Here is a 21,044-nt window from a genome sequence, read left to right as displayed (position 1 = left end):
TAGCAACGACGATGGAGAAATTCTGAGTTCCTCACATGCTAAACAATGTCTTTCCTTTCTAGTTCCTGCTAAGATTCATCTGCCAAAGAACCTCAAGGACAAAGAGGCTATTCCTGCCCTGCGGGGAGAAGTGGTGAATATCAAGATTCCTTTCGGTGGGAAACCAGATCCTGTCATCACATGGCAGAAGGGACAAGATCTCATTGACAGCAATGGCCACTACCAGGTTATTGTTACCAGGTCCTTTACGTCTTTGGTGTTCCCCAGTGGCGTAGAGAAGAAGGATGCTGGTTTCTACATCGTCTGTGCAAAGAACAGATTTGGCATTGACCAGCAGACGGTTGAACTGGACGTAGCTGACGTGCCTGATCGTCCTCGCGGACTCAAGGCCAGTGACGTCTCCAGAGACTCGGTCACGCTGAACTGGGTGGCCCCGGCAAACGACGGTGGAAGCAAGGTAGTCAGCTACATCATCGAGAAGTGTCCCACCACTGCTGAGCGATGGCAACGTGTTGCCCAATCCCGTGACGCTCGCTACACGGTCATCAATCTGTTTGGAGGAACGAGCTATCAGTTCAGGGTCATAGCTGAGAATAAATTTGGACAGAGCGCTCCATCTGAGACCAGTGGACCCATTATGACCAAGGAGGACAAATCAAGAGTTCTGCTCTACGATCGGGAGGTTGACGATACCGGATGCGTGCCAAGGGAAAAGGCTCAACACTCTGATGCCAAGAACCTGCACAACAAATACGCCATTGCTGAGGAGTTGGGTAGAGGTCAATTTGGCATTGTCCACCGCTGCATTGACATCAGCTCTGAGAAGACCTACATGGCTAAGTTTGTTAAAGTGAGAGGCGCCGATCAAGCGGTTGTTAAGAAGGAAATAGCAACACTGAAACTGGCCAAACACAGCAGCTTCCTCCTCCTTCACCAGTCTTATGAGAGTCCTGAAGACCTTGTGATGATCTACGACTTCATCTCTGGAGCAGACGTCTTTGAGCGCCTCAGCACCGCTGAGTTTGAGCTCAATGAGCGCGAGATTGTCAACTACATCAGACAGATATGCTCCGCTCTGGACTTCTTGCATAGTCAGAGCTATGGACACTTTGATATTAGACCTGAGAATGTTGTGTACACAACCAGAACAAGCTCCAACGTGAAGATTATTGAGATGGGTCAGTCTAGACACCTGACTCCTGGAGACCAAGTCAAGATCCAGTATACCACTGCGGAGTACGCTGCCCCTGAGATCCATCAGTGTGACCTGGTCAGCACCGTTACTGACATGTGGTCTGTCGGCGTCCTAGCCTATGTTCTCCTGAGTGGCCTCAATCCATTCATAGCAGAAACCAACCAACAAATGATTGACAACATCTCCAATGCAGCCTACAGCTATGACGACGAGTCCTTCAAGCAGGTCAGTGTTGAGGCGTTGGACTTCACAGACCGCCTCATGACCAAAGAACGGAAGCATCGTATGACTGCTGCTGAGGCTCTGGCACATCCTTGGCTGACCAGGCCGAGGGAGGAGATCAGCACCAGAACGATCCAGTCCGGCAGGCACAAGAGATACTACCAGACAATGGCAAGGAAAGAGTGGAACACCGTGGTCTCTGGAGCCCGTGTTGCTAGTGGTGGTTCCATCAGGTCTCAGCGTGGGGTCTTTGTTGCCAAGGTCAAAATAGCTCCTTTTGAAAATGGTCCCGTTGGAGGACAGGTTGGCCATGCCGTGGTGAACGAGGGCGGAAGTGTGAAATTCATTTGCAACATCGAAAACTATGACAGCACGACTGAAGTGACGTGGTACTGTGGCGTGAGGCAACTCGAAGCTGGGGACAAATATGAAGTTGAATACGAGGATGGTCGGGCCGCAATCACCATCAACAAGGTCACGAGGGCTGACGACGGCACCTACAGGTGCAAAATAGTTAATGAGTACGGCGAGGACAGCGTCTACGCAGAGCTCTTCGTCAGCAGTGTGAGATCTTACCGCGACTTCTTCACCGCCCGCGTGGTCAAGAAAACCAAGCGCAGAGTCGACACAGCCAGAATGCTTCAGAAGCCGCCAGAGTTCACGCTTCCGCTGGTTAACCGCACCGCCTACATCGGTGAGGATTTACGCCTAAGTGTCACCATCACTGTTCACCCCGACCCACGTGTCATCTGGCACAAATCTGGACAGAAGCTGATCCCTGCAGACGACGACAGGAAGTACACCTTCACCACCGACAAGGGCTTGTACCAGATGATTATCCACAAGCTTGATAAGGAGGATGATGCCGAGTACAGTGTCGTGGCCCGAAACAGGTACGGCGATGACAGCTGCAAGGCTCGCGTCACCGTTGTTCCCCGACCGAAACCGGCAGACCTCACCCTGAGGCCAATGTTCAAGCGCCTGCTTGCGAACGTCGAGTGTAAGGAGGGCCAGAAGGTGCGCTTTGAGATCAGAGTGTCTGGCCATCCCACTCTGAAGTGGGAGAAAGACGGAACACCTTTAGCCTTTGGACCATCGATTGAGGTTGTCCATGAAGGTCTGGATTACTTCATCCTTCACGTGAGAGACACACTGCCTGAGGATTCTGGCATTTACAGAGTTACTGCAACCAACTCAGCCGGATCTGCAAGTTGCCAGGCCACACTCAAGGTCGAACGCACGACTCACGTGAAGAAGGAGTACGAGGCCGGTGCTGAGGAGAGGAAATCCTTAGCTGGAAAGGAGGAATTAGACAAAAAGGTGAGGCTGTCACAGATTCTGGCCGGCACTGTCGTCACTCCTCTCCCCCCGGCAGCGCTACACGCTGTCAGGGAGGCGGCCTCCATGTTCAAGCCTGCCGTGACCACTAAGAAGGGTGAGAAAACTGAGGCGGAAAAACAGAAGGAAGAAGAGGAGAGGAAGAAGCGTGCAGATGAGAAGAGGCTGCGCATGCCTTACGTCGTCCCGAGTCCTCGCGTCACCAACCCCGCCGCTCTTCGGGAGGACGTTGAAATCAAACACTTCAAGCCGCTCTCTGACATGAAGTGGTACAAGAAGCTGCGGGATCAGTACGAGTTCCCCGAGCCCATGGAGAAGATCAAGCAGAAGAGGATGAAGCGCATCCGCCTCTCCAGGTGGGAGCAGTTCTACGAGGTGCCCATCAGGATAAAGGACCAGTATAAGCCCAAGTGGCGCATTTCGTCCTTCGCTCAGGATGACTTGGAGACTGTGAGGCCTGCAAGGCACCGCACTCCGTCTCCTGAGCTGGAGGCCTACCACAGGATCCGGAGGAGGTCCCTTGGTGACCTGTCAGATGAGGAGCTGCTGCTGCCGGTGGGCGAGTACCTGTCGATGAAGCGAACGGAGGAGGAGAGGCTTCGTCTGGAGGAAGAGCTGGTACTCGGCTACTCTGCTTCTCCACCGAGCCTCAGTCCGGTTCGCTTTGAGCTGTCGGCACTACGCCCCTCGTCACCGAGAAGATTCTACAGCGACAATGAAGAAGAAGACATCCGTCGGTATGACTCCTACAGAATTCCATCCAAGTATGAAGCTGGCCCAAGTTTCATCGACCTCCGCAGGCGTCATGACAAAGCCACGTACGAAGCCCCGAGACAAAAGCAAAGGGTGTATGAAGAGCGAGAAGATCAGGAGCTGCTGCGTCCACACACGACTGCCCAGAGAATCTCCTCGTACAAGAGCCAGCTCAGGAGCATGGAGATAGAGGAGAAGACTCGGACCTCAATGAAGGAAAGAACCGTCAGTGCTGTGAAAGCCTCCGAGGGCGTCCAGTCTGAGTACCTCACTGGGTTTACCTCCGAATATATTCCTAAACCGATCAAGAAGCTTCCGATGTCTGAGCCCCAGACGAGATCTCCGACAGCAGGAAGAGCTGCCAGGGCAGACGTGACCCTCTCAAGAGTTGACTTCGCTTCCAGATACGAGGAGAGAAAGCAAGCCATCAGATCGGAGAGACGGTCGGTGGAGAGGAAGGTCGAGGTGGTGACGCAGGCTCCCTTTAGCCTGGACCACGCCCCACGTGTCACCATCAGGATGCGGTCTCACCGTGTCCCCTATGGCTCCAACACTAGCTTCACCCTGAACGTCCAGGCCAAACCAGAACCGGAGGTCCAGTGGTTCCACAATGGAGTAGAAATTTACCAGAGCAGCAAATACCACATGAGCAACATCAGTGGGGTTCTGATTCTTCAGATCATCGACTGTGTCACCGAAGACTCCGGAACTTACCGTGTGATCTGCGGGAGCGCCAAGGGAGAGACTTCTGACTACGCTACGTTGGATGTTGCAGGAGCGGAATACGTCGCCTTCGCTTCACTCCGCCAAGACGAGGAGCCTCCGTCCTCCCGTCTGCCAGAGATGACCAGGACGGAGGTGTATCATGTGTCCTCCTCTAAAACCACGGTGGTTAAAACTGTAGAAGAGTCCACAACCGTTGTGGTTCCCGCCCAGATCCTGAACAGGCCGCGGTCCCTGACCGTCGAGGAGGGGGCTCCTGCCAGGTTTGACTGCGATGTGGATGGCGATCCAGCGCCGTCTATCACCTGGCTGCACGAAGGAGAAGTAGTCGGCCCCTCTGCCCGTCACCACGTTGGCTCCACTCAACGCAAATCCCACTTTGAGATTGCAGCGGTCGAGAAGTCCGACGAAGGCAGTTACACCGTGCTGGCAGAAAACGGGGGAGGCAAACAAGAGGCCCATTTCACTTTGGCGATCCACAAGTCCGAGTCCAAGGAGGAAGTAGTAGCCCCTCCCAGAGTCACCTCCCCAGAGGCTAAGTCCCCTGAACCAGTCAAATCTCCTCTAAGAGTCAAATCACCTGAGCCGGTCAAGTCACCACAGAGAATCAAGTCTCCAGTCTCGCCCAAATCCCCAACGCCCAAATCCCCAACTCCCAAATCCCCAACGCCCAAATCCCCAACGCCCAAATCCCCAACGCCCAAATCCCCAACTCCCAAATCCCCAACTCCCAAATCCCCAACGCCCAAATCCCCAACGCCCAAATCCCCAACTCCCAAATCCCCAACTTTGAAGGGACTCGTGAAGTTGTCCTCCACTGAGGACTCCACGGACGAAGGAAGAGAAGGTAACCTTTCCTCGAGCTTTCTTTGTTTACAGGCTGTTTTTTATCTGTGCCGCTGACTGACTGGTTCTCATGTCCCCGATGTGCAGGCTCTGTCTCAGGTCTTTGAGGAGTTTCACTCGGGGGACCGGTGGATCCAGCGAGCTCGTCTCCAGCAACGCGACTGTCAAAGTTCACATTCGGTCCATGTAAAAAGAAAAGCACGTTAATCTCCCGTTTCCCTCCAGAACCGTTTTATTTAGTGGTTTAGCAGCAACACTTGATCACAATCTGGATTTATCTTGTAAATATGAACTATTTTTGTACCAAACTTGACATGAATTTATGCCAAACGAGACTAAAGTCTAAAGTTGTTATAAAAATGTTGGACAATTATGACTTAGGATTTTTGAACCACTTTTCTGTGACATGTACATAATGTATAAAGCCGGATTGAGCGGTTTTTAGGAATGTATGCATTGTTATTAATGACAATAGTATTAACTGAAACAAAAGAGCAACCGTTAAAACAGGAGAAAGTTCCGGCTGGAACGAATACCCTGTCGAGCTGCGAAACCAAAGTCTGTGCCTCAACCACAGGTTGAAGACTTTAAGAATGCCTCAGCGGGTAGAGAGGCTCCCTGCTGACGTTACCGACCACGACCAGAAAGACAAAGTCGCTTTGGGACACGCGTCCCTGCGTGAGGCGTGAAGTCGAGACCCTGCGTGCTGTGGGCGTGGCCCTCGCGCCCGCAGCACGCGCCGGCCTTGTGCTCAGACTGACCGTGTCCTGACACGTTGACCTGCTGACCTGCCGGAGTGCGAGCGGCCTGCGCTCCGGCCAGATCGTTTGAAATGAGAGCGTCCCTCGGAGGATGGCTCGCTGGCGTGTTTGTGTGTTGCCGTGTGTGTGTGTGTAGCGCGTAGACGTGGCGTCCTGCGAGGACGCGTTGTCCTGCGAGGACGCTGACCTGCTCTTTGACTCCATTGATCTGTTGCTGTAGAAACGTTTCATCCTCCTTGAGTTTGATTACTGATTTAATAAAGCATGATTTCAGCACGACACAAACGTTCTCTGGTGCTTATTGTGTTCCCGGTACGGAGGCGGAGCTTCGAGTCCTGAGTCTGCCATCTGATTGGACACTTTCTTATCCACCTGGTCCGGTCAAGAATATTTAGAGATCTCAGTTTGACTGACGCCTCCACCGGGCCGAGGTCCAGAACGGTTTGACTGGTCACCGCCCCGCCCCCCATCCGCCTGTGGGTGGAGCCTGCAGCTGTGATGTCACCCAGGTGTCCGAATCGGAAGCTGGGTTAGTTTTTTCTAGACACTTTCAGCAAAGGGCAGGGCCAATAAGATGATGGGGCGGGGCTTACAGTGTCACGTGATACAAGGAAGGAGGCGGAGCCAAGCAGCAGGTCTCATGGAGGACCTGCAGACTCGAGGGAAAGAGCAACAGCTAGTGCGTCCAAAAAGTACGTTCCATTTCCTGAAGATGAGCTTCAGGATGAATTCACTCAAACTTTACTTTCATCTTTTATACGATGTGCATTTCCTCAAATTTGAAACGAGCCTCGCAAGAATGGCGGCCAGAAGGTAGCGACGCTAACATGCTAACCAGAAAGCAACCGTGCTACAGTGGAGACAGATGATGACTCACCTGTTCAGGTACGTGGCTGCTGACATCACTGTCTGGGTCTGTCTCCATGGTAACATCCCAGAGTCGGCTTCATTCAAAGCATGAAATGTAAGTTCTGACTCTAAGAACAATCTAGAACCTTCTGGTTCTGATCCAGTTAGGAGGGGAACGAGCAGCTTGGGGGAGGTCTGTGCTCTCTGAGTGACTTTCTAGCTCTTGATAATGTTTCTGCTGTTGCTGCTGATCCTGTACAAACAGGAAGTGATGTCATCAGACAACAGGACGTGATTTCATCAGACGTTTTGTGGAAAGCAAAAATTCAATGAATCCAAATTCTCGATGTTTTTCCACGTGCTGATTTTATTTCCTTTTGTTTGATAAGTGATATTAAAATAAGAAAACAAACAGCAAAACTCACATTTCATGAAGAGTTGGAGTCTCCATGAAACCTGAACTTTATTTATTTATTCATTCTTTTAGTTATTTATGATTTTGAAACGCTCTAATTTAATGTTTTAACTAAACTCCTTTCGTCCGTCGCACCGAGAGCTCATCGACCGACACAGACAAGGAAAAGGGAATATCCAGCCACAGACAGGGAAAGCAAACATCCCAGGAACGTCAGGAACATCAGGAACGTCAGGAACGTCAGGAACGTCAGGAACATCAGGAACGTCAGGAACGTCAGGAACGTCAGGAACGTCAGGAACATCAGGAACATCAGGAACGTCAGGAACGTCAGGAACATCAGGAACGTCAGGAACATCAGGAAATCAGGAACATCAGGAAATCAGGAACATCAGGAAATCAGGAACGTCAGGAACATCAGGAACGTCAGGAACGTCAGAACGTCAGGAATATCAGGACGTCAGAACGTCAGGAACGTCAGAACATCAGAACGTCAGGAACGTCAGAGCATCAGAACGTCAGGAACGTCAGGAACGTCAGGAACATCAGAACGTCAGGAACGTCAGGAACGTCAGGAACATCAGAACGTCAGGAACGTCAGGAACATCAGGAACGTCAGAACGTCAGGAACATCAGGAAATCAGGAACATCAGGAACGTCGGAACGTCAGGAACGTCAGGAACATTCATAAGATAATGTGCAAATCAGAAGAATGAAAGCCCCCCCCCCCCCCCCCGCTGGTTGTCCATGGCAACCAATCACAGGAGGAAGCATCAGGAACAGACCAGCTCGTTCAATCGTTAAAAAGGACAGAAAGGTCCTCGTTGTCCATTTCACTTTGTGTAGCCCTCAGTTCCAACGTTTCCATGGCAACGCTAGCTTCAGCGCCGTGCTACAGTGGCTAACAGTGGCTAACAGTCATAAGAGAAGGAAGACCACAAAGTGATGAAAGACTCCAGCAGAACTTTAGAAGGAGGTCATTCCATCAGTAGCTCCGCCTCCAACCAAAAGGACAGCCATACTGGATTTCGACTGATTGATGTGGGGGATATCAAAGCTTGTTGCTCTGTGAGGATCAGAAGATAAATGGACCTGGCCGCCGCCGCCGCCGCCGCCGCCGCCATCGAACGCCAAACCCAGGTCCAAAGCTGTGTCCGTGGAAACGGCCCAGGAAGCTGGACGCCATTTCTTCAGGGTGTACGGAGTCTTGACGCGACGCTTTATCTTCTGTCCCGAGGCGCTCAGGGTGTCTGAGGAGGACAGGAGAGAGAGACTTTACCACAGAAGAAGAGAGAGACTTTACCACAGAAGAAGAGAGAGACTTTACCACAGAAGGAGAGAGAGACTTCACCACAGAAGGAGAGAGAGACTTCACCACAGAAGGAGAGAGAGACTTTACCACAGAAGAAGAGAGAGAGAGAGACTTTACCACAGAAGGAGAGAGAGAGACTTTACCACGGAAGAAGAGAGAGACTTTACCACAGAAGAAGAGAGAGAGACTTTACCACAGAAGGAGAGAGAGAGACTTCACCACAGAAGGAGAGAGAGACTTCACCACAGAAGGAGACCGTAGGCGGAACGGCCTCGTCCTGAAAACAATCAAAGGTTCCTTCCAGAACCTCTAACTCTGGCTCACCTGAAGACAAGTCCAGGGAAGAAGGACGCTGCAGCCCGTCTGGGGTCCGTGGCTCTCGCTGAGGAGGTTCTGGAGCTGCAGGTTCTGGAGCTGCAGGTTCTGGAGCTTCATTCTTGACCGGTGCTCCTTTAAATGAATCTTCTGGATCCGGGGCTGGAGAAGACCCTGGAACCGGTGGATTGGACCACCCAGCTGGACCGCCCCCTGAACCCATCCTGGTTGCCAGGTTGTTGTTGTTGTTGGCGTTTGAGCTGGACTGATGATGAAGATGATGAAGATGATGAAGATGCTCTCTTCTCAGCAGCGGTTCGTGTTCATCGGCGCTGGAGTTGATTTGGTCCAAACAGCCGTCTGTCTGTGGTCCAGCTGGATCACCGGTCCCCGCCAGGCCGGGGGCGCCGGCGCTGTAGCAGCTGTTGCTGGTCACCGTGGTTACCAGGTGGGGCTCTACAGCTGTTAGCGTGTTCATTTTGGCAACACCTGTTTCCACCTGAGACGGAGAACGTTCTGGATTAGTGGGCGGAGACAGAGTTAAATGTGACCGGTCGGTTGGTTGGTCAGTTGGTGGGTCGGTTGGTTGGTCGGTTGGTTGGTGGGTTGGTTGGTCGGTTGGTTGGTTGGTCAGTTGGTTGGGTGGTCGGTCAGTCGGTCAGTCGGTTGGTCGGTTGGTCGGTCGGTTGGTTGGTTGGTTGGTCGGTTGGTTGGTCGGTCGGTTGGTCGGTTGGTTGGTTGGTTGGTAGGGTGGTCGGTTGGTTGGTTGGGTGGTCGGTTGGTTGGTTGGTCGGTCGGTTGGTTGGTTGGGTGGTCGGTTGGTTGGTTGGTCGGTCGGTTGGTTGGTCGGTTGGGTGGTTGGTTGGGTGGTCGGTTGGTCGGTTGGTTGGTCGGTTGGTTTGTTGGTTGGTCGGGTGGTTGGTTGGTCGGGTGGTTGGTTGGTTGGTTGGGTGGTCGGTCGGTCGGTTGGTCGGTTGGTTGGTTGGTTGGTCGGTTGGTCGGCCGGTTGGTTGGTCGGCTGGTTGGTCGGCCGGTTGGTCGGTCGGTTGGTTGGTCGGTTGGTCGGTTGGTCGGTTGGTCGGCCGGTTGGTTGGTCGGCTGGTTGGTCGGCTGGTTGGTCGGCCGGTTGGTCGGTCGGTTGGTTGGTTGGTCGGTCGGTTGGTTGGTCGGTTGGGTTAGGGTTAGTCCTCCATGTAAAGGACTAACTAAGATGCAGTAATAACGGACGATCTCATTGGCTAGCTTCATGCTGTGATTATTCCCCAGGGATGCCCCACAGGGGGGCAGATTCTGACCTCCTAGGGTAACCTCCTGATCATCCGACCCGATCAGGTCCTGCTGTACCTGCTCGTGTTTAGACTTCAGTCGGGAAGAAGCTGGGGGCGGGGCCTTGCTTTCAGGGAGCAGGTGGAGACTGGTGGGCCTCCGGGGCAAGTTCTGCTGGGTGGGAAGCGGGTCTGGACTCTCCCCCAAGCTGCTTGCCTAGAGACACCAGAGGGGCAGATTAGACAGTCAGCGGTGCTGAACCCCGCTGGGGGGGCGGGGCTGAGTTACTGCAGACGAAGGAGACGGAGGACACAAAGGACACAAAGGAGACGGAGGAGATGAAGGACACGGAGGAGACGGAGGACATGGAGGAGACGGAGGACACAGAGGACACGGAGGAGACGGAGGACACGAAGGACACGAAGGAGACGGAGGAGACGAAGGAGATGAAGGACACGGAGGAGACAGAGGAGACGGAGGACACGGAGGAGACGGAGGACACGGAGGAGACGGAGGACACGGAGGAGACGAAGGATGGGCAAAGGACACGACCTCGGTGGGGTCACGCTTGGTGTCCTCCAGGTCGTCTTCTGTCGGCTGCAGGCAGGCTGGGCTGGAAGACGCAGCGTCCACTTTTTTGAGGTTTTTGACCACGCCCATCTGCTGATCTTCAATGTAGGAGGAGGCGGAGCCAACCTGAGCAGGTGAGCAACTGTGGGACAGATTCCTGAGACAAACAAAAAACAAACAATATAAACGGCAGTATGTGTGTGTGTGTACCTGTGGTTGTGTTGTGTGTGTACCTGTGGTTGTGTTGCGTGTGTGTGTGTGTACCTGTGGTTGTGTTGTGTGTACCTGTGGCTGTGTTGCGTGTGTGTGTGTGTGTACCTGTGGTTGTGTTGTGTGTGTGTGTGTACCTGTGGTTGTGTTGCGTGTGTGTGTGTGTACCTGTGGTTGTGTTGTGTGTGTGTGTACCTGTGGTTGTGTTGTGTGTGTGTGTGTGTACCTGTGGTTGTGTTGTGTGTGTGTGTGTGTACCTGTGGTTGTGTTGTGTGTGTACCTGTGGTTGTGTTGCGTGTGTGTGTACCTGTGGTTGTGTTGTGTGTGTACCTGTGGTTGTGTTGCGTGTGTGTGTACCTGTGGTTGTGTTGTGTGTGTACCTGTGGTTGTGTGTGTGTGTACCTGTGGTTGTGTTGCGTGTGTGTGTGTGTACCTGTGGTTGTGTTGTGTGTGTGTACCTGTGGTTGTGTGTGTGTGTGTACCTGTGGTTGTGTTGCGTGTGTGTACCTGTGGTTGTGTGTGTGTGTGTACCTGTGGTTGTGTTGCGGGTGTGTACCTGTGGTTGTGTGTGTGTGTACCTGTGGTTGTGTTGCGTGTGTGTGTGTGTACCTGTGGTTGTGTTGTGTGTGTACCTGTGGTTGTGTTGCATGTGTGTACCTGTGGTTGTGTTGCGTGTGTACCTGTGGTTGTGTTGCGTGTGTGCGTGTGTACCTGTGGTTGTGTTGTGTGTGTGTGTGTACCTGTGGTTGTGTTGTGTGTGTACCTGTGGTTGTGTTGCGTGTGTGTGTGTACCTGTGGTTGTGTTGCGTGTGTACCTGTGGTTGTGTTGCGTGTGTGCGTGTGTACCTGTGGTTGTGTTGTGTGTGTGTGTGTGTACCTGTGGTTGTGTTGTGTGTGTGTGTGTGTGTACCTGTGGTTGTGTTGTGTGTGTACCTGTGGTTGTGTTGTGTGTGTGTACCTGTGGTTGTGTTGTGTGTGTACCTGTGGTTGTGTTGTGTGTGTACCTGTGGCTGTGTTGTGTGTGTGTGTGTGTGTACCTGTGGGTGTGTGTGTGTGTGTACCTGTGGGTGTGTTGCGTGTGTGTACCTGTGGTTGTGTTGTGTGTGTGTGTACCTGTGGTTGTGTTGTGTGTGTGTGTGTGTGTACCTGTGGTTGTGTGTGTGTGTGTGTGTGTACCTGTGGTTGTGTGTGTGTGTGTACCTGTGGTTGTGTGTGTGTGTGTACCTGTGGTTGTGTGTGTGTGTGTGTACCTGTGGTTGTGTGTGTGTGTGTGTGTGTACCTGTGGTTGTGTTGCGTGTGTGTGTGTACCTGTGGTTGTGTTGCGTGTGTACCTGTGGTTGTGTTGCGTGTGTGCGTGTGTACCTGTGGTTGTGTTGCGTGTGTACCTGTGGTTGTGTTGCGTGTGTGCGTGTGTACCTGTGGTTGTGTTGTGTGTGTGTGTGTACCTGTGGTTGTGTTGTGTGTGTACCTGTGGTTGTGTTGTGTGTGTGTGTGTGTGTACCTGTGGGTGTGTGTGTGTGTGTACCTGTGGGTGTGTTGCGTGTGTGTACCTGTGGTTGTGTTGTGTGTGTGTGTACCTGTGGTTGTGTTGTGTGTGTGTGTACCTGTGGTTGTGTTGTGTGTGTGTGTACCTGTGGTTGTGTTGTGTGTGTGTGTACCTGTGGTTGTGTTGTGTGTGTGTGTACCTGTGGGTGTGTGTGTGTGTGTACCTGTGGGTGTGTTGCGTGTGTGTACCTGTGGTTGTGTTGTGTGTGTGTGTACCTGTGGTTGTGTTGTGTGTGTGTGTACCTGTGGTTGTGTTGTGTGTGTGTGTGTGTACCTGTGGTTGTGTGTGTGTGTGTACCTGTGGTTGTGTTGTGTGTGTGTGTACCTGTGGTTGTGTGTGTGTGTGTACCTGTGGTTGTGTTGCGTGTGTGTGTGTGTCGTCAGCAGGGCGAGTTCCGACAGTCGTTCTTCTGCACACTGAGCAGTGAGTCGAGCTTCGGCGTCCTGGTCCCAGCAGTCCTCCATCGTCTCCATCAGGGGGCGTAACGTCTAAGAGCAAACATTACTTCATTGGTGTACTACAAGTACTGCAGTATTCTTCCCAACAGGTGCAACCTGACCCCGACCAGGGTGTTCTCCTTCCAGGCTTCGGGGAATCTGGGTCTGAACTTCTGTCTGACCACCAGAACCTGCATCTCCTCGAAGCTCGGATGGTCCCCCAGCTCCTCCTGGAACGCCAGCTGGTACTCAGGTACGCCATCACCTGGACACACACACACGCTGCAGCACTAACAGACGCGACGCCGCGGTAGTTCCTCTGAGCCGCCACTGGAGGCGGCAGAGGGCCTCGTTTTGATGGCGTGCTGAGGTGCAGCGTTGCTCACCTGAGAACAGGTGAGAACACCTCCTGAAGCTCTCCCAGTAGAGCAGACCCAGAGCGTAAACATCCACCTGTTTCAGCGCCGCCTCGCAGTCCCGGAGGTCCAGAGCTCCGCCCAGAACCTCCGGGGCCATGTACCGCACCGTCCCCGCCTGCACACACACACACACACACATCAACACTGCAGCCGCACCAACATCACCTCAGCGCGCACGTCACACGACCCGACCTCAGATATGGCCATGGTGTCGTCGTCGCCGTGGTAACGGGGCCGGGTTCCTGTCAGCCGCATGGACAGGCCGAAGTCGGCGAGGACACAAGACAGGTCAGCCCGGACCAGAACGTTCCTGCTGGTCACGTCTCTGTGGGCCACCGCCGGTTTATAGTGGTCTGAGGGGGGAGGAGCAGGGGGAGGAGCCAGCTTCATCATCGTCATCATCGTCCCAAATGAGCCAATGAGAAGCTGCAGCATAAATAATGAGCTTGTGATTCTCTCAACAGACAGGAAGTCATGGTCTAAACCAGGGTCCCCAAACTACGGCCCGCCTCCACATTTGGCCCCGCCCCCTTAACAATATCAGAGACTTTTTTTCTGTGATATGGTTGTTATTTATTTTAGGTCCAACGTGCTTCCTGCAGCTTGAGGATCAAACTGTTGTTGTTGTTGCTCCGGTTGTGGGCGGGGCCTCCTCCCCAGCCCGGAGGCATGGTAGGCAGCATTGCTGGGGGGGGCAAAATGGCCCTGGTATCGAATCCCACTCCGGGAATGAGATGGAGCAGGGGCAACAGGGTAGGTCCAGGGCACACCTGGGCGGAGTGGAGTGGACCGGTCCAGCTCACTCCGCCCAGGTAAGGCCCTAGGCCCGCCCTGCTACCTCTGCTCCACCCCCACAGTTGGATGCAAACCCAGTTCCCTCGGCTGTAAGTCGGTAACCCTACCGACTACGCCACCGTAAAGGTGAGGAGACTTCAGGCAGCACCAAAGTCATACCTGTCAGAGCCGCTAGCCGCTAACGGTTAGCGTGTTGTTGTGTGGGCATGTCTCTGACCAGGTAACCTCGTACTGGATCTGAACCCAGTGCCAGAACCCTAGCCCTGCTACTTCCTGCACAGACCCGTTTGTTTGAAGCACAGACGGGGAACAACAATCCCGACCTCCTCTGTAGAGTTCGGCGTGGAGGAAGGCCACGCCCCTGGTGACGCCGTGGGTCATCCTGCAGCAGGTGGGCCAGTCCACGGTGTGGAGAGACAGGTAGCGGGACAGGCAGCCCTGAGACAGACCAAGAACACGTCCTGTTGTCAACCTGCGTTAAGAGCTCGTTAGCTCCGCCTCCCAGCAACCGTCTGCGCTGACTGGACACACACACACACACGCACACACGCACGCACGCACGTACACACACACAGACACACACACACACACACGTGTGTGTTGCAGACAGGAAGTGGGGCTGAAGGCGCCGTCTTCCAGAACAACAACAAGACTAATGGAGTCAGAGACGGCTGCGCTGTCCACGCTGGCGTTAGCTGTTAGCGCCCCCTACAGGCAGCAGAGTTCATCACATGCAGGCTATGCCTGCTCTGTAGATGTTACCGGACTCTCTTACATGCGGGTAGAACTCCATGAGGATCAGGAACTCCGGCCTCCCGTCGGCGGCGGTCCTCTCGCCGGCGGCCAGGAAGCGGGCGATGTTGTCGTGTTGCAGCAGCGGCAGGCAGTAGATGGCGCACTCGCTGAAGTAGTTCTGCCGGTTGGCTGAGCTGAAGAGCTTGACGGCCGCGCAAAGCTCGTTGAGACAGCCGCGAAACACAGCGCCATAACGCCCCCGGCCAATCAGCTGCCAGGAGGAGGGAGTCACAACAGATTCATGAGGAGGTCCTCAGGGTTCACTGTCAGGTCCTCTGATGTTTACAGCAGGACAGGGTGGAGGTGCAAAGCTCTGACGACCAGCCGAACCCAAAAGGTCTAACGAGCGGCCGGTAGCAGTTAGCAGCCGGTAGCAGTTAGCAACCGGTAGCAGTTAGCAGCCGGTAGCAGTTAGCAACCGGTAGCAGTTAGCAGCCGGTAGCAGTTAGCAACCGGTAGCAGTTAGCAGCCGGTAGCAGTTAGCAACCGGTAGCAGTTAGCAGCCGGTAGCAGTTAGCAGCTATAATCTAACTCAAATGTCTTCAGATTGGGGAGACAGCAGGAGGTCGGGGACAGGGACGCTAAATGGTTGCCATGTTGTGTCTGCTCGACGCAAGGGGAGGGGCTACTGGTTGAATAATAAGCGTGTGTGTTTCCGTTAAACGTCGTTGTTCTTGTTGTTGTTTTCACCTCCAGCAGCTTCAGCTTCTCCAGGTCGACGGCAGCGTCTGCGTTTCCTGCCTCCGTCGCCGACAGACCGCGTTTCTGCTTCTTCCCTTGGAACACAAAGACACTATTGATTATTGATTACCCTCGTGTGTGTGTGTGTGTGTGTGTGTGTGTGTGTGTGTGTGTCTGTGTGTGTGCGTGTGTGTGCGCGCAGCGTCTGGACACCTCTCATCATGCGGTATCCCAGGAACAACGCTATGATGACAACGGCTGCTATAGCAACGGTCACCAGGGCGATGAGGGCCGTCTCCTCCCGTCTCAGCGGCTGGCGAGCTGTGGGTGATGTCATCGTTAACATCGCTGACATCACAGCTGGAGACGGAACGCATGGAGAGCGTTTACCCGTCCGTCTGTCGTCCCGGCTGTCTGTCATCAGCCTCAGGGCGGGGGCGTCGCCGGTGGGAGGGGCCTCCGTGAAGTTGACGTTGCAGAGGTTTCGACTGCAGCAGCAGAACCGGTAGCTGCCGTTCTGGATCTGAGAGGGCGGTGCTGTTACCAGGCAACGGTCACCATGACATTCCTGCTGGTCCCCAATGTGAGTCCAGCAGCCTGGAGGACGGAGGGGGACGGAGGGGGACGCTTTGAGACGACGACCGGGGCCCCGCCCTGATCGTGTGCAGGTGTGTTCTCACCTTGCTTCACCAGGTGAATTTCCCCATCTGGCCTTTTTTCCCATAATCCATAGCAACGGGAGCCATGGCTGCAGCGAATGGTGCCGTTTTCCCGCACTGCTCCTCGCAGCTCATTGGTCGGTCCGCTGTGAGGTCCCGCCTCCTCCAGCTGGTCCATGAAAGCACATTCTGTGTCCTCCGACCGGAAACCTGCAGGACACGGACGGAGGTGATGAAGACGATGATGAAGATGTTCCATTTCATCCTGGTTCTGCTGTCTTTGAGGGTTCTGTTTTTAACTTGGTGTATTTTGCGGCGCCCCCTACAGCATGAAGGGAGCGTTACAGATTCCTTCACTGACGATGGCAATAAAGTTATTCTGATTCATAAACACGATAAACTCTGTTTGTTTGTTTGTCAGCAGGATGGAGCGGGAAAGGCCCTCAGAACCGGGCCTGGGGTCAGCGAGCTCAGAACCGGGCCCAGGGTCAGCGAGCTCAGAACCCGGGCCCGGGGTCAGCGAGCGCAGAACCGGGCCCGGGGTCAGCGAGCTCAGAACCGGGCCCGGGGTCAGCGAGCTCAGAACCGGGCCCGGGGTCAGCGAGGTCCTCCTGTCAGAACGACGGGCGTCGCCTCCGGGAGACGTCCTCGGATCGGACCCATTAGTCCGATGTTCCAGCTTCACATCCCGGAACCTCGGAGCCCCCGGCCCCGGGACCGAGCAGTGACTGGGGTCAGCTCAGGCTGTGGGACGCTGCTGCTGCTCTGAGAGTTCATCCAGGATCAATCAGCCCCCCCCCGACATCAGCCAGATATATTTAACAAACATGAACTCATCGTGTTGTTGCTGATCAGTTTTTGATCAATAACGAATCGATCAATAAGAGATTCAGAGGCAGCCATGTTGCTTGGTAACGAGCAGAGAGAAATCTCATCTGAAGTCTGAAGGAGACGCGTGTCAACATGTCCTTCATGGTGGGGGGGGGCGTTGACAGACAGGAATCTGACCCCGCCCCCCCGGACTGAGATGGAGTCGGGATGTTTAGTCTCAACACACAATGACAGGAAGGTGGAGTGTGTGTGTCTGCCTCTTATCTCCACAGAGCCGTGCGTGTGCACGTGTGTGTGTGTGTGTGTGCGTGCACGTGTTTATAAGACAGGATGTCGGGTTGTGTTCGGTTATTTACACAAACGAGGTTTCAGGAATGTCTGTGTTTTCTAATGTTCCTGAGCCGACAGCAGTGCATGATGGGAAGTGAAGTTCTGATGGATTTGAACGTCTCCCCCTGAAGTCCATGCTAATCTGGAAGCTAACAGAGGTACACTTCCTGTTCAGGGAGGAGCAACAGGACCTCCAACCAATGACCTCATCAGCTCCCATTTTAACTTGGAGCTGATGGAGGAGGGCTGGAATGGTCACATGTTTAACTTCATCCAATCAGATTCTAGCTCTCTGTGTTCAGCAGCTTCTGAGGATGCTGTGTGTCCATTTGAACAGAACCACCTACAGGTTCTGGATGGGGCTGTCTGGTTCTGGTGCTGCTCTACGGGTAGCGGTGAGCTAGCAGCTTCTGGCTAACTGACCGGTCACAGCAGGAAGCAGCAGGAGACACCAACACGCTGTTAATGCAGAGCCACACGCGGTGGCCATCTTGGATCCACCTCTCAGGTCCAGGTCCTGTAGGTGTCAGACGTAGACCAGAACCCTGGTCGTCATCACTGGCCCAGGGTCCGATTGTTCTTAAGGAAAGAGACGCTAAGTATGAAGAAAACAAAGTCCACTTATTCAGACTCAAACTTCACCAGCTCACCTCTGTTAGCTCTGTGCTACTGCTAGTTCTGGGCTACTGTTAGCTCTGTGCTGCTGTTAGCTGTGTGCTTACTAGCTCTGTGCTACTGTTAGCTGTGTGCTACTACTAGCTCTGTGCTACTGCTAGTTCTGGGCTACTGTTAGCTCTGTGCTACTGTTAGCTGTGTGCTACTACTAGCTCTGTGCTACTGCTAGTTCTGGGCTACTGTTAGCTGTGTGCTTACTAGCTCTGTGCTGCTGTTAGCTGCGTGCTTACTAGCTCTGTGCTACTGTTAGCTCTGTGCTGTTAGCTGTGTGCTACTACGAGTGATGTGCTACTGCTAGCTCTGTGCTACTGTTAGCGCATTGATCTCCAGTAAAGTAAAGACAAATAATTTCTAACTGTTTTTACAAAAATAAAGTATTTGAATAAACTATGTAAAATAACATTTTGGAAAATTATCTTAATATTGATTAATATATTTGTTTTCTTTCTCTTAAGTAATGTATGCAAAAATAAAAACATTTTGACAAATGTAATTAATTATATCAACTGATATTGATTGATTATATTAGATTAGACATCAGATATAAATGGACATAAATCAGCAGTGATGTCATTACCCCCTCAATAAACGTATAATTTAATCATTTGAGCCAATAACATGATTATTGACCCACGTGACAGGTTAGATGCCATGAACGCTGTGCACCAATCAGAGCGAAGGATCAGTTGAACTCACGGTGATTGATCAATATTCTGTATCTGTGCGCCTATGCGTGACCTTCATGTAGCACAGGGGTACTTCACCTGCGCTGACGTCACACTGCTGCTGATCACATTCCAGATATCGTTTTATTGATCAGCTGTGACGTCAGAGGCCGTGGGCTGAACTGAGTTTGAAGGGAGTGGCACCCGGTTCGATCAGCGGTCTTACCGGGAGGATGACTCCGGTGGGTCCGGTAAGAGATGAAGCAGCCTGTCGGTCGTGGTTCGGGTCCGTTCGGGTCCGTTCGTTTGGTTTCGGGTCGGTCCGGACTTTCCGTGTCGGGATCGGAACCGGCGGCGGTTTCTGCAGCGGAATCAGAAAACGGTGAGGAATGACGCTGCGCTCCGTTTATCTGTCACCTGGGAGGGCGCAACACGCAACTTCCGGGTCCTACTATCAAAATAAAAGCCCGGCACCTGCTTGAAAGCAACACGTTTCCGTCTTCGGGTGGGCGTGGTTATTTGTATTCGAGTTGAAGTTGGACAGAACAACCTCGTTCTACGGCTCCTGGTTGGTGGGTGTGGCTGATGACGTTTCAGGGTAACGTCGGTAAGTTCCGGTTCTCCTGGGTCAGAAAGGAGCAAATATTAATGCCATGACGCTGACCTTGTTTTATTTTGAAGGGACGTGTACCATTTCCTCTCCCTTGTTTGACATGAGAGAGAAAGAGAGAGAGAGAGAGATTCTTAATGACATGAGAGACCCCCCACAGACCCCCAACCCCAAGAACCCCAAGGTCTCTGCTGGTTCGGTGCTTCAGTCTGAGTCTCTGGACAGGAAGTTGTGACAGATCTATAGTTCCAGATCAGCTGAGACAATCCTGGAGACATGGAGTCTGCAGAAGTTCAGAGACCAGGGACGGAGTCTAAAGTCCAAAGACCAGAGTCTAGAGGGCCAGAGATCTGGGTTCGAGAGTCTGGAGACCAGAGTCTTGTCAGTTGAGGGTCCAGGTCCAACCAGACTGCAGGACAAACAGCACAACAAGGTGGACTCATGGGACCTGGTTTGGTTCTGAAAGCTTTGTGGTTCTAATTAATGGTCGTTATTCAGGAAGCTCAGGTCTCAGCGTTAGACCACACTGTCCAGCAGGTGGCAGCAGAGGTACACCTGTCGCTGTTTCCTGCCTGAGACGCAGTTACAAATACTGTGGTAGTAACAGTACTACAGTGTTGTTATTGTCATGTAGTAACAGTACTACAGTGTTGTTATTGTCATGTAGTAACAGTACTACAGTGTTGTTATTGTCATGTAGTAACAGTACTACAGTGTTGTTATTGTCATGTAGTAACAGTACTACAGTGTAGTTAGTATTTGTACTACAGAGTATAATGAAGTGAAATCAGTGAAACCAGCAGTCAGTAGGAGAGAGAGAGAGAGGCTCTCGGGTGTCGCACGACCATTAAACAAATATGAGGGCAGGAAACCATATAAAGACAAAACACGCTGCTGCAGTGAATGCAGCGCGCACACACACCCACACGCACACACACACACACACACGCACACACACACGCACACACACACGCACACACACACGCACACACACACGCTGATGCCGACCCAAGAAGGGCATCGGCGGGGAGTTCACGCCGTGTCGTGGAGACCTCCGTGTCCACCGGATCAGCATCCTGCCCCAGTGTCTAACGACTAAAGGGTCAAAGGTCGCGTACCGGCCGGGTCAACAGGACGTCAGGCTGTCCTCCCCGTCCAACCAGACTGCAGCGCTGGTTTATCAGAGGCGACAGTGAACGCAGCATCACAGCCCAGAAACACAGAAAAGATCATCACAGCTTTATTTGGGAAATCTAAATCCTACTGCAGCAGGAAATCCCCGGACTGAACACGCACACGCACACACACACACACGCACACGCACACGCACACACACACGCACTCTAGAGATTCCCACAGAACGACCCACTCGACCTTCAGCTCTTCAGATGTCCTTCTGTGGACAAGAGAAGACTGAGATCATCAGCCAGGATCCAAACGCTCCACACAGGTGACCTTTAACCTGCCTGCTTTCTGGTTAGCGATATTAGCCTACCAGCTAACGTTGTTGCTGAAGTTCACGCCTCTGTTTATATACGGGGTGATTTAGGCTTGATGTTAGCCTAGCGGCCTAAGCTAACTCTGATGCTAGCCTATTGAAGAAGCTAAACGCTGAGCCAAGCTGCAGCAGCAAGCATGTGATGCATTCATTTTCTTCTTTGTGTGTTTCTTCCTGCAGGCCGACTGCGGGGTCACAGGTCAAAGGTCAGGGCCACGCTTCGCCTGCTGCCCGGCCTACCTGCTGGTGATGGACGGCAGCCGAGTTACCGTGAGGGTAACCGTACTCTGACCTCCGGCGGAGAATATGACCCGCTGCAGAAAGAGG

At 53.1% G+C, this 21,044-nt stretch overlaps 2 protein-coding genes across 2 annotated transcripts in view; one reads left to right on the top strand and one right to left on the bottom strand.

The window, feature by feature from the left end:
- LOC137901962 (titin-like) overlaps nucleotides 1-6,123 on the top strand; it is a 170,078-nt gene extending 163,955 nt beyond the window's left edge. The window contains 2 exon segments of the mRNA XM_068745997.1: nucleotides 63-5,078; nucleotides 5,165-6,123. Coding sequence (XP_068602098.1) covers nucleotides 63-5,078; nucleotides 5,165-5,184 — 5,036 coding nt within the window. The 3' untranslated portion in view covers nucleotides 5,185-6,123.
- A 1,945-nt stretch (nucleotides 6,124-8,068) lies between these two features.
- bmpr2b (bone morphogenetic protein receptor, type II b (serine/threonine kinase)) lies at nucleotides 8,069-17,759 on the bottom strand. The gene is made up of 15 exons (XM_068745996.1): nucleotides 17,693-17,759; nucleotides 16,130-16,318; nucleotides 15,840-16,046; nucleotides 15,663-15,770; nucleotides 15,459-15,544; nucleotides 14,749-14,979; nucleotides 14,297-14,411; nucleotides 13,371-13,531; nucleotides 13,146-13,293; nucleotides 12,888-13,024; nucleotides 12,671-12,810; nucleotides 10,548-10,722; nucleotides 10,074-10,211; nucleotides 9,114-9,228; nucleotides 8,069-8,352 (listed from the first exon to the last, which is right to left on the bottom strand). Exons 1-15 carry the CDS (start codon nucleotides 17,757-17,759, stop codon nucleotides 8,069-8,071), a joined length of 2,301 nt encoding a protein of 766 aa, XP_068602097.1.
- Between the last annotated feature and the right edge of the window lie 3,285 nt (nucleotides 17,760-21,044).

Source organism: Brachionichthys hirsutus, chromosome 12, assembly GCF_040956055.1.
Source record: "Brachionichthys hirsutus isolate HB-005 chromosome 12, CSIRO-AGI_Bhir_v1, whole genome shotgun sequence".
Taxonomy (NCBI): Eukaryota; Metazoa; Chordata; class Actinopteri; order Lophiiformes; family Brachionichthyidae; genus Brachionichthys; species Brachionichthys hirsutus.
This window is presented reverse-complemented; position numbering and strand designations above follow the sequence as displayed.